The sequence below is a fragment of the Gadus morhua genome, chromosome 15 (assembly GCF_902167405.1).
Source record: "Gadus morhua chromosome 15, gadMor3.0, whole genome shotgun sequence".
NCBI classification, from domain to species: domain Eukaryota; kingdom Metazoa; phylum Chordata; class Actinopteri; order Gadiformes; family Gadidae; genus Gadus; species Gadus morhua.
This window is the reverse complement of record NC_044062.1, coordinates 3,547,514-3,560,200: the sequence shown is the minus strand read 5'-3', so window position 1 is coordinate 3,560,200 and position 12,687 is coordinate 3,547,514. Positions and strand designations below refer to the sequence as shown.

Sequence of the window (12,687 nt, the reverse complement as noted above, 5' to 3'; positions counted from 1 at the left end):
GTCCGGCCCAGTTTGTAAAACAATCAAAACAGGAATCCAAGGCTCAAGTGTTGTTGGTTAAATGTGAACAAAACAAGTTCATATTTGTTAGGCTTGATGTTTTCATTTGGTTTATTTTGTGTCAGGTTAAGTGCATTTTACTACATGAAGATAGTCTTTATATTATAATACAAATACATTTTAATTGTACTGATAAGAACTGATCTATAAGCATTATTACATTTAATGCCTGGATGATTGAGTTATATATAATTTCATCCGATTTTTTTTTACAAAATTTCGCTTTTATTTTTAATATAGGGGTATAATAAACGATCATATTGAAAGAAAAGACAGGTATTTATTGAAGACAAAAACCTTTTGTCAAAACAAAGTGTGCTTTATTGCATGCAGGATTAGTTAAATTGATTAAGGCTTAAATGCATAGTGTTCATTAAGAGTATTAAGTGTCTTTATATAGGATAGGGTGTAATGTGTGTGTTTGTGTATGTGTGTGTGTGCGTGCGAGTGAGTGTGTCACATCTTAAGGGTAGGAATTGTTGAACAGGGCCTGTAGAATACAGGCCCCTGACTGAGACTTCTTCAACCACAATGACAAAGACTTACAGTGGGGTCAAGTAGATACATAGCATAATTGCGTTTATCTTCATACATAACACCATCAATTACGGAAATATTTAATTAAAACGTATCAAAATGTATACTAGTTTAAAAAAAATCGTGTTTTTTCAACCCTTTGAGATACATTCAGCCTACACTCAGCCTGTGATTCTGAAGAAAACCCAAAGAGGGTATTTATAGTTCAGTGCGAATGCAAACACATTCCGACACTCAGGAGTTATCTATATGCATGTCTTTGGTATGTGAACGCTACTAAAAATAGGCACTTTTGTGTTCTCCTGCATCTTAACACACACAATTCTCAATGGGTGCCATTGGCTTGATCTAACTTTTGGTTATCCATGAGTTTAATGGTGTTCTCTGCGTTGAAGACATTTCTTATAAGAGTCTCAAGTCTTCGCTTGATCTTCTTCTGGTCTTCCAACGCACAACTGATCACGATGGCCTGAAATTTCTGATCGATGGCAACAGGTGGCGCCTCGGTCACGCAGGCTGCATGCAGAGCCATCAGACGCTGTCGGTTGCTGCCGGTGTCTTCCAGTAACTTTTTGACAATCTCATCAATCATCGATGTCGCCTGACGCAAAGCATCATCTTGCTCGGAATTTCTGATTACTCCAACCGAGACTTCTACGCAGAGCGTCCGACCCAGAAGTCGGTTAGATGTCAGACTTAACTCTTCCCTTTCCCCTGAAAAAAAAACACACTTCAAACAACTGCAATGGCATTTCATGAATATTTTTGTAGGACCAAGAAGGTAGAGTCTTCTCAATGGTTTGAAATAAAAAATAAACATAAAGACAGTGACATTATCAGCGCATGCGGGAGAAATGAGCTCAACCAGTGTGACGCACCATCAGAGATGCTGCGCATTTCTTGACCGTTCTGTAAGGACTGAAGCATTTCCAGGATTGATTCCCTTTCCTGCTCCATCAAGGTCGCTGTTTCGCGTAAAGCCTCCACCCTGACCGTGGAAAGAAACGAATCGTTAAGTGATGATGACATAGGCCTAGCACTCACCAGAAAAAAGGGAGTGAGACAGAACACCCTCCTACTTGGAAACATGCCAGTAGTTTTCGATTGTAAAACATCTGATTAATTGTAGTTCTTTTTATATACAACGTTTTAAAGTAAATATATACAAAAAAAACATTATATTTTCTACTGAAAAAATGACGATAAAACAAGCAACAGCAATATATATTAAAATCTGTTTATAAAAATGTAACAGCATGTAAATCAAGCCATCCAGTATAGCAATGAAAGACTTTCAGCAGAAAGCATTCATACCGCAGGCAGCTCTTCAGCGAATTGCAATGCATCGTTATAATTGGTTGCTGATTGTTACAGTAGTAGTAGTCATAGTAAAAGGTATTTTACTGAAGATTACCTAATTTCCAGCTGATCCAAACTTTCTAGCAGACGCCCAGAACGATCTGCCATGGACATGGTCCTGCTGAACTTGCTCTTGGTCGCTTCGTTCATTTTAGCCTGTATTTTAGCCTGAGCCATGATCAAGAAGATCCTTTGAGAGTTTCCTCCACTCGATAAATGCACCGGATGACTGATGAGCGTCTCGCCAAAGCTAACTGTTTTCTCGCCGGCAGCGCCCCAGGCTTAACATCTCCAAACATGGATCACCACTTCCTCCACGAACCCTCGCGAAGTTTCGGGAACGGCGTAAAACCAACGGGACTTTTTGCCTCGAGCTCCCGACTCAAATAAATAATATATTGCATAGCCTAATGATCTTTAAAATAATCAAATAATTAATAATTCATATAGTTAATGGTTAATATGCTACCATTATCAATCCTGACAGTATGATTTTTTCCACAGTCAATGGGCGGATACTATGTGTTAAAGAAGTGGAGATGGGTTTTCACCGCCAGCGTGGGGCAATACATGTGCTCAAGTGAATGGACCTGCAACAGGTGCCACTAGCGCAGTGTGTGTGTGTGTGTGTGTGTGTGTGTGTGTGTGTGTGTGTGTGTGTTTGTGTGTGTGTGTGTGTGTGTGTGTGTGTGGGCGCCCCAAATGTGCTTCATAGTGATATATTGCATTTAGAACATCGGTATAAAAGGAAACGTTTCATATTACACACGAAGAGGGGAAACATGGAGTACAAGGGATTCAAGGGGTAGAACTTGTTCCAAGTAAAATTCTTGGATAACCCCAAGCACATTTTTGTCAGTTTAAAGACATAAAGGGGTCATAAATACATAAAAGACATTGTGCTATAAAACTACTGGAAGCCTGCAGGGACATCTGGTAAATAATTTAAGCTGGTTAGTTTCCCATGCAATTGCAAAGAAAACTGAACTACCTGACTCTACTGATTTTCCTTGTGTAACCAATAAGCTGTCGTTCTTTAAAATCAAGGAACCAGAAGGGGTTGGCAAATGAAACCGCTTCGCTATGCAAATACAAAAGAAAAAAAAAAAGGCACAGAAATATCAGCTTTATTTTAGAACAGTTTATTAGACTTTCAACTGAAATATAATGTTATGACAATACACGTGATAGACAATATTAAACAAGTCTCAAATAATAGACGTTCCTCGTTAGAATTCCAAAAGACTCCTCTGCAGTGCTTCTTCCAAGTCTGTGAAATAAGAACAATAAAGTAGAGTGCGGAACAAATACACGTGGAAGCAGAGTACAACACCAATACAGTGTCGTCAGAGAAAGTGAATACACGTGAACCCCCACGAGAGGACATCTGGAAAAGCAGTGTGTGTAACATGGGGGGGCGTAATCAGGGCATGTGGGTGGTCAGATTTAGATCCACCCCCCCCCCCCCCCCCCCCCAGGAAAGCCCTAGAATCTATTGCGCAACGAACATGGGCAAGCAGATCAAGACAATTATACGTAAACATACCTGGTGACGCTCTTGTTTGTGACACGCTTATCGCCAACGCTTGTTCCAAATCCACGTCTGCCTCACCTAGGATTAACACACCGAAAAACACACTTTTACCAAACTACTTATAGTCTTCCCAGTTTTGTTCCATTGTGCTGAACACCAGCTTTCATGAAATTACTTTGGCGGCCATGCCGGTGGTTTGCTGAAGGCTATGCTCGACCGGTATCGTGTGTTTCCTTGAACGGTGCCAGAACCATTCATATTCACGACCGTAAATCGAACACGTGACGCACCGTTGGACCTCGGGCTTCTCAGAAGACGGCAAATACAAAACAAACCTGTTGCCGGTTTTGCTTCAGTCGCACTTAAAGCCAAGGCCCGTTGAATTTCCTCATCCGAGTCACCTGAGAGCACACAGCCTGTTTGATGCTCAGATGCGTGCTGATACCTGCCCCTGATGGAACTCTTTAAAGCCTTTAGTACTGCACTGTGTCGTACCAACTCTTTGTCATTGATACCAGTGAATGTCGACCCTGAACGCTGAACGCCTTGTTCTCATTGACAACACGCAGTAACTTTTAATGCATCTTTATTTTCGAATGCCTATTTTCGAGTGCCTGAACATTCATTTTTATCATAAATTTGTTTTAAATTCCGTTTTTTCCCCATCTTCTTCGTACCAATGCATATACTTTGGCTCTTTCGTTTTGGACTGAATGGATTTTAGAGCACGGGTCTTTTACAAAGACCCGTGTAATAATACTTTTTAACACATAACTATTACATGTGTGCCGTCACTCAGGTGTTGTTCTTAGATGATGGCAAATACAAAACAAACCTGTTGACGGTTTTGCTTCTGCCTCACTTAAAGCCAAGGCACGGATCAATTCTTCATCCGAGTCACCTGAAACAGAGTCCGCAGCTTGTTAAATGCTTAGGAGCTGCCCCTGATGGAGCTCTTTAAAGCCTTTAGTTTATTTTTCTTCTAAATGTCTATGATCTCCTCTGAATACGTGACACAGACATTGATATATGGAACGGTGTTGTGTTGAAAGCAGGTCAGGGTATGCCGCCCTTGGCTGCCGTGAGCCCACTTCTGTATTTGGATCACGCACTCCCCTGGTTCCCCAGACGCTACGTACCTTCCTGGGCAGCTCCGTCTTTGGCGCCGTCGTCCATGCCCAGGACCTTAGCCAAGATGACATCGCCAGCACCTGCAAGAGTTACAAACAAAGAAAATAAACATACACACCCTGTCTAATCTTTTTAGACAAGTCTTGAGTTGTCAACTAGAAGAAACTAAGAAGGGGACTTTCCTTTGAGATCGGGCTTGACCTCCAGGGCGTCCGGTATGCTGTCGGGGGTGGAGGCTGCGCTGCGCCCGCGGCCGCGGCAGGGGGCCAGGAGACAATGCTCCGAGTGGAAGTGTTCGTGGAAAGTCGGCACGCTCTCAAACGTCTCCAGGCAAGCGCTGCACACGACGTCGAAGGTCTTGGCCAGGTTCAGGCCGGGGTGCGTGGTGGCGACGTGAGTCTTGATCCGCGCGAAGGACGCCACCGTGACGGCGCACGGGGCGCAGACGTATCGGCACCGTCCCTCGGCGGACAGCTTCTTCACGCACCGCGTGAACAACGCCTTCCTCTCGTCGTCGCCCTTCTCCGAGCCCATGCAGGGACAGGGGCTCGGCGCCGCCGGGCTCTCGGACTGCGTCGGCGCATCGTCTCCGCTGCCGTGCTCGCCGGACCTGGCACCGCCCGCCGCGCTCCCGCCGCCCCCGTGGTCGTCCACGCGGTAGTAGTCCTTGCTGTGGAGCCTCTCGTAGTGCTCCGTGAACTCCTCCTCCCGCTCAAACTGCATGCTGTCGCAGAGGCCGCAGAAGTACGCCACGGCCACCCGCTCGCCACCGTGCTCGCTGCGGCAGTGTCGGCGCACCGTCGACTCCTTGAAGAACTTCTGGGGGCAGTGGCCGCACACGAACCTCTGGAAGCTGTGGTTGGCCACGTCGCCGCAGTGCCGGCCCACCTCCGCCTCCGTGCCGAACGTCTCCTCGCACATCCGGCACATCCACGTGGGACACGGCGCCGGCTCTGGGGGCGGGGCCGCCGGAGCCTTGGAGCGACCACCGGTGCCGCTGGTCGACGGCTTGGCGTCGGGGACCACCCGCTCCAGGGGCACTTCCCGCTCGACGAAGTAGCCGTGGCCGCCGCCGTGGGCGTCGGCCACGTGCGAGAGGATGTCCTCGTAGCGGGGCATGTCCACCTTGCAGCGCCGGCAGTGGTACAGGAAGTTGGCGAGGTGCGCGCCCCCGTGGAAGCGGCACATGTGCAGCCGCGTGATGGACAGGTCGCCCATGCGCTTGCCGCACACGCCACACAGGTGGAAGACCTCGTTGGCGGCCATCAGGTGCGTCTTGGCCGCGGCCTCTTGGGAGAAGTGCAGGCCGCACTCGCAGACCCACGCCAGCGTGGTGGCGCCCGCGTCTCCGTCCGCCGCAGAGTCCAGCCGCTGCCTCTTGGCCGGGGCCGAGTGCCCTCCGACGTCGGCCCTCTTCCGCTGCGGCGGCGGCGCCGACGGCCCCCCGCGCTCCTTGGCCCGGCGGGCGCGCTGGATCTCGCTGAAGCGGCAGAACTGGAGGACGGCCGTCTCCGCCGTGGGGTTGACCTCCACGGCGTGCCGGGTGGACTCCCTGTGGCTCTCCAGCTCCCCCTGGCTGAGGAAGAGCTCGCAGCAGGGGGAGCACTGGCCCCGCGGCAGCAGGCGTCTCATCATCTGCACCACCGTCTTCTCTGCCTCGGAGACGGCCCGGCCCTGTCTGCAGCACACGCTGAGGAGGGGGGAACGACGACAGAGGGTCAAGAGAGGCAGCGTGGAGCCAGACGACAGGTGAGACGCTCAATCTCACCAGCGCAATGGACGGCGCAGTCGACTTCTAGTCCTTCATGGGAGACGTGATTCAAAGGTTGTGTGTTCGAGTCCCACCGGAGTCGGTCATTATGGACGTGACTCCGGTTGATCTCGAGGTAGAACTATAAGCACAAGGCCTAAAAAAATAAAAAGTTTGGTTCCTGTTGGTTGTCAGTTGAGGTCATGGGTAGGTAGGGAATTTATTTTATTCTTTTATTTTATTTTTTCCAGCGGCAGCGAATGTTAGGTAGGTTGTTTTTATTTAAAAACGAGAAAATTCGCTCATCCTTGTACAGAATGAAGAGGTGCTGTAGCAAAACGTAATCATAGTTTGCATCAAAAAAAAAAAATAATAATTTGGGTCGCACATAAATTGACAGGGTCGGTCGGAAACCGGAACCAAACCAAAAAAATGTTTAGGCCCAAAGTATCCTACAACAGAACTACGTGCTGCTGACCTATGTTGTGGGTTTGCGTCCCGACAGGCTGTCATTGATGGTGCATTATCCTAACAATATTAAATGCATTAACATACTTGAAATGTGCTTGAGCTTCCTGATGCGAGGTCAGCACTTTGCGGCAGTCGCTGCACCGCACGTTGAAATCCACGCCGCTGCACAAATCGATGAGGCGACTTTTAGCAGATGAAGGGATGGGAACCGGCAATGCTCGCGCCTTCGAATCTTTTAAAAAGAGAAGAAAGGTGTTGCAGAAAGGTGGCCAGTTTAGCCCATCGTAAATCAACAAGTTTTTGAAGCGATAGACCTTTAAAAATACAACTATACAATTAAAATTGCTTAAATTGTTCGATTTATATTAAAAAAATTGCAATGTACCAAAATGAAATATAACTAAATGTGATAAATGTATGCACGAAAAATCTATCATACGAGGCTTCAGATAGTGTTTAAAGGACAAGCAGGTTTGAAAATGTGCAGCTTCGGACATCACAGGTGGGCGTGTCCACCTAGATGTGTGCTGGATAGATCAGTCTACCAGCCTACCCAGTGGTCTGCAGCAAACGTTGCTCATCTATCCGTCATACATCTATGTGGACACGCCCACCTGTGATGTCAGAAGCTGCATAAATTAAAAACGGCTTGTAACGGCCACTCACACCTTGTGGTATAATATGTACCCTGAGTGTTTTATGCAGTTCTGATGTACCCCCCCCCCCCCCCCCATGTCAACTTCCAGACTCACCCTTGATCATGCCGAGGGCGTGCGTGTAATGTTTTTTGGCGGCCATGTGCTGGAGACACTCGTCCCGGAGGCTGAACAGCAGGTAGCAGGCGGGGCAGGCGAAGCACACGATGGTCTGGCAGGTCTGGGACATATCGTGGCCCCCGGGGTCCGATGAGGACACCTGGGGGCCATAAAACACACCGCCACCGTCACTACAGGTCCCATGGACACGGGATGGGCCAGGGACGACATTTAAAAAAATATATATATATTAGTGCTGTCAGTTAAACGAGTTATTAACAGCGTTAACGCAAACTATTTTTTTATTTTTTCTTTGGCTCAAAACAAAGAAGCAGTAACCGGACTGCCATGTTCAAGGCAGTATGTTTGTATATTCATCGTTTAATTGCACTATAGGCTTTTTTTTTTTTTTGCATCGTCCTGTTTTGATCAGTATATGCCAATGTTGTTATCAATAAAAAAACATTTGCACAAGGCAAGCCGATACACTTCTCCATGTTGCTAAGAGCATTAAAATGAGAAAAATTAATGGGACTAAGAAATCAAGGGATATTTAGCATAGGAGAAAATTAATCGTGAGTCAACTATGACATTAATGTGAATAATCGCAGTTAAATATTTTAATCGCTTGACAGCACTAATATATATGTTTACCGGTACACTGCTTCTGCCTTCATAGTTGCCTTCACCCGTTTTACCATTAAACGGTTTGTAACTGTTTAACTGTGTTCACCGTTATACTGTCAACATGTTCTATAAAAACAACCTGCTCCTATCACTTATAGTGTTATATTAACACTGAAGGACGAGACCCAAAACAGAAACGTGAAAAGATGTGGCGGCCTTTAAACCGTTCTGGGAAAACGATCACTCGGTTCAATGATTTACTGTTCAGTTTAACCTTCACCAGACCACGCTCATCCCACCAGGAGGGAACGTCCTCGGCCAGACGCAGCAGTGCAGGCCCACCTTGGACTGGAGGTGGAGCAGCCACGCCCCATGGGTGTCAAAGCGGCGGGTGCAGACGACGCACGCAAAGACATTGGAGGGGCTCCCTTTGAGGTGGATGGAGGGGTCGCAGGGGGAGTGGTCGAACCTGTCACACACCATGATAAGAGGTTATTATGGTAAAAGGACTGCATTAATATAGCGCTTTTATCCAAAGCGCTTTGCAATATTGCCTAACATTCACCCACTCATGCACGCATTCACACACCGACGGCGGAGTCAAACACGCAGGGCGACAGCCGGCTCGTCGGGAGCAGTTAGGGCGAGGTGCCTTGCTCAGGGACACCTCGACACTCAGGGGATCGAACTAGCAACCCTGCGGTTACCAGCCAGCACGCTCTCCCTCCTGAGCTACTGCCGTCCGGTTAGCTCAGGAGGTAGGTTAGCTTCTTCAGCGCCGTACGGTTAGAAAGACGCCCATAGGAATGCATTTTCACCTTTTCAAATGACCCTCAATGAGGGGAATGTTGTCAAACACCTTCCCACAGTTGACCACTGGACAGGTGTGCTTGGAGGTGCTCCCGCTGGGGAAAGAGCCTCGCTGGGGCCGTCCCATTCCCCTTCCGCCGTTCACCACACCGGGTCGAACACCTGCATCAAGACAACGGTAAAACAACAACAACAACAACAGCCACCAAGTACTGCTACAATAGTGACATTGCAACCCCCCCCGCCCCCTTGAGATGGTTCGGTTTTTGTCGGATACCTGGCATCTTCAACCACATGTCCACACAGCGCTTCGCGTCGTAGTCGGTTCTCTCGGTGGCGGCACACGCCAGCTCGTGACGCCCATGAGCCCTTTGTGACATCTGCTTCTCCTGAATTAAAAGAAACAAAAGATAATGATGTAACATACGAGCAATCGTTTTTTATAAGAAATCCTTTTTTTTTTTATTAGTATTAATATTTATATAAATATACAAAATCTGTGTCACACTAAATGACAAATGGAGTGATTTAAATAATAGAAGAACCGCCTTGTTTACTTTAAGAAATGGTGTTGGGTCCGGTTTCAGCCACAAGATGGCACTGTTGTGTCCTCAAGGTGCATCTTACCTACATCAATTATTTAAATGAAGTGACTAAAATACACCTGCCCAGAGGTTGGACATTACCAAAATATACTTGAAACTATTTAAATGTGACCGCAGGTGCAACAGATGTTCTCCGTTTATCCTGACATATGAAATACTTCAGTTGAGGATTAAATTACTTTACATTTATTTAGCTGATGCTTTTGTCCAAAGCGACTTACAATAAGGACATTTGACAATGAACATTTAAAGTGCGAGAATCATTAGAGTACAAACAAATTCCTAAAATAAGCCCAAAAAAATGCTTTTATTGATACAATATAGAAGTGCTGCAACATAGAAAGAGAAATATCAATTTTTTTTCCTAAGATGCAGACATAAGAAAAATCTTGAAACTACTCCAATAGGCTTTACATTTGTTAAAAATCTCCAATTGTCTAATAGGTCACAACATTATCAGAAACAACCTGTCTGGTTTAGCTCCAGCTTTACCTTAAAGGCTTTACATTTGTCTGCTCTCTCCCGCTTCTCGGCCGCCACTCGCCGCATGAGCCGGTCCAGCGTGGAATTGACTTGGGCTTTCTGTCGCTCAATCGTATCTTCAATCTAGAGAAGAAGTCACAGTATTTTCAGGTTCAGGTAAGGATGCGGACAGAAACCCCCCCCCCCCAACCCCACCAATCCAAGTATGTAAATGTATTAGGCAAGGCAAGGCAACTTTATTTATATAGCACTTTTAATACACAAGGCAGACTCAAAGTGCTTCACATATAATCATTGTTACACAATAAAATAAAATAATAGATAAGTAAAAGAAAACATATGCAAAGAAATGAGTAAAATAGAAAGTTAAAAAGGCTTTTTAGTAAGTAAAATTGAAAGTGCAATGTATTTAAGAAAGTGAGAAAATTAAATTGAAAGTTATTTAAGATCAGATCAACAGACTCTCTGGAACCCAAGTCGGGACTACAACCCGACCTAAAGGACAATATTCTAGGACTCTAACCCAGCTTCTAGGACTCTAGCCCAGCAACCTTTCTCTCTGGTATCAGATCATGTATTTTTCTGGTAAAAATAGAAAATAAAGGGAGAGTTAAAAAGGCATTTTAGTAAAATAAAGGTACACTTATCAACATTGACAAACTAGCAAAGATGAACAAATCACTTGGATGACATGCTATTACAATATTCTAGGACTCTAACCCTGACCAAAGGCCTTATTCTACAAACTCAGGACTCTAACCCTTATACAAATACAAACTAAACTCAGGACTCTAACCCTTATACAAATACAAACAAAGTCAGGACTCTAACCCTTATACAAATACATATTATACGTATTAACTACCGTATATACCACTACTAACCATTATGTATAATTGACCAACTCACCACTTCACTCAAACCCCTGTCTTCGTCGCTGTCACTCGGTATATCAATAAAATCCAGCACTGGTCTGTGGGAGGCTTCCTGAAATGTAAGAAACAACTTATTTCATATATATATAGAACAATGATCACTTATATGCTGTATAAAATACTTATGGTCAATGTGAATCCCTTTAGCCCTATCAATACTATTCATTTCAAAATAATAGTGATTAAATAGCTGACATGAAGAGAAAACCTTAAAACTAGCAGAGAACATAGTGAAGATAATGAACCCATCTGTTAACTGTGGGAATGATGGGCTTCATTGGTGTGTGTGTGTGTGTGTGTGTGTGTGTGTGTGTGTGTGTGTGTGTGTGTGTGTGTGTGTGTGTGTGTGTGTGTGTGTGTGTGTGTGTGTGTGTTGCGATTTGCCAATTTCGAACTTTGAACTTGTTTGCTACAGCAAAGACTTCATTTCAAATATAAACTAGTACTCACTGATACAAACTGGACCTCCTCGTCCGCTTCCTCATCTTCTTCCATTGAAGAGGACATTTTGGAAAACCGCGTCCTGATCTTTGCACTGAAGCCGCTATGGTTACATTGGTTTCGCATTAATAACGGTACAACATTAAAAGTTAGTTGAGATTGTTAATAAGAAAGGGGTAAAATGACAGCTCGGGCCCGGTGTATAGCACTTATCCATAACATCAAATTAACTTTATATCTTTGCACACATTAAAAAAAACCTTCAACACATTGCAGTACAATCGCAGAGTAACGAAATGACATGCTAGCAAGCTACACGTAGTTAGCACGTCTCTCGTACGTCCACTAAAAGTGTCTCCTCCACACTAGACGTGTCTACACACTTCTGTCCCGAACCATGACACAAAAATCTGCACATTAAATCTAGGTAAACCCGTTAAAAGACATCAAACACACTGTAAACAACACGCATGAACCTGCAGTACCTCGTAGCCTCTCCTCCACTCTGATTTGAACGCTTCCCTCTCTGCGTCCTTCGTCACGGCGGTCCGTATATGGTCCGTTTCCTCCCAGGCTTCTCCTCCGCGCGGACGGAGTTATCGGATGCACGCGCAAGCGGGGCCGAAACCCCACCCATCAAGTCAAGTCTGGATCGATTTCTTTCCCTTTTTCTCCGTTTTACTTCTACGATCACTAGAATGTAACCAGAAGCACATTGAGCAATGCTTTGATGAAGGTTGCAGCACGGGAATGTGGCCCATCCCTAAATAAAGATTTGGGCAATAGCAGCGACTCAATGTAATTCAACTATATTAGCCTATATTATAATATAGGGAAAACAATGTGGCCTACTTTACTACAATTGTAGTTAACAATTGAAGTGAGTTGCACACCAAACGAGTGAGGTTCATGTTGAAATGGGGTGTTGATATTAAATATTGTTCTACGTCTTGAGCCCTTCACTTGCATTTTGACCCTTCGTCCAGTGATACAATGATCAGTCCGACCCATCCTGCCTTATGCAGTAGGCTACTGCGATTCTAAGAGAAATTGCTGACACATTGTTGTTAGATAAATTTAAAAAAAAGGAACGTGTATCCCTGCTGAGTCACTGGTCTTGTATGAATCCTTCCTTCCCTCCTCATGGGTCATCTCGTTGAACCTAAGTCTGCGATGACTTCTGGTGCCC

General features: G+C 45.4%; 2 protein-coding genes across 4 annotated transcripts; both read right to left on the bottom strand.

Moving 5' to 3' along the window:
- Positions 1-97: 97 nt before the first annotated feature.
- bag2 (BCL2 associated athanogene 2) lies at positions 98-2,301 on the bottom strand. The gene is made up of 3 exons (XM_030378589.1): positions 2,012-2,301; positions 1,476-1,585; positions 98-1,311 (listed from the first exon to the last, which is right to left on the bottom strand). Exons 1-3 carry the CDS (start codon positions 2,131-2,133, stop codon positions 923-925), a joined length of 621 nt encoding a protein of 206 aa, XP_030234449.1. The 5' UTR covers positions 2,134-2,301; the 3' UTR covers positions 98-922.
- A 766-nt stretch (positions 2,302-3,067) lies between these two features.
- On the bottom strand, positions 3,068-12,110 carry znf451 (zinc finger protein 451). Of its 3 annotated transcripts, none has more exons than XM_030378555.1 (14): positions 11,984-12,110; positions 11,508-11,601; positions 11,032-11,109; positions 10,132-10,245; positions 9,312-9,423; positions 9,043-9,196; positions 8,567-8,693; positions 7,595-7,757; positions 6,927-7,074; positions 4,804-6,311; positions 4,630-4,701; positions 4,326-4,391; positions 3,503-3,568; positions 3,068-3,226 (listed from the first exon to the last, which is right to left on the bottom strand). In XM_030378555.1, the coding sequence occupies exons 2-14, from the start codon at positions 11,562-11,564 to the stop codon at positions 3,186-3,188; spliced, it is 2,706 nt and encodes a 901-aa protein (XP_030234415.1). In that variant the 5' UTR covers positions 11,565-11,601; positions 11,984-12,110; the 3' UTR covers positions 3,068-3,185. The 3 variants fall into 3 exon arrangements, with proteins under 3 accessions (XP_030234415.1, XP_030234416.1, XP_030234414.1); XM_030378556.1 differs by lacking the exon at positions 11,984-12,110 and adding an exon at positions 9,592-9,661 and having other exon boundaries at positions 11,508-11,948; XM_030378554.1 differs by lacking the exon at positions 11,984-12,110 and having other exon boundaries at positions 11,508-11,949.
- Positions 12,111-12,687: the final 577 nt, after the last annotated feature.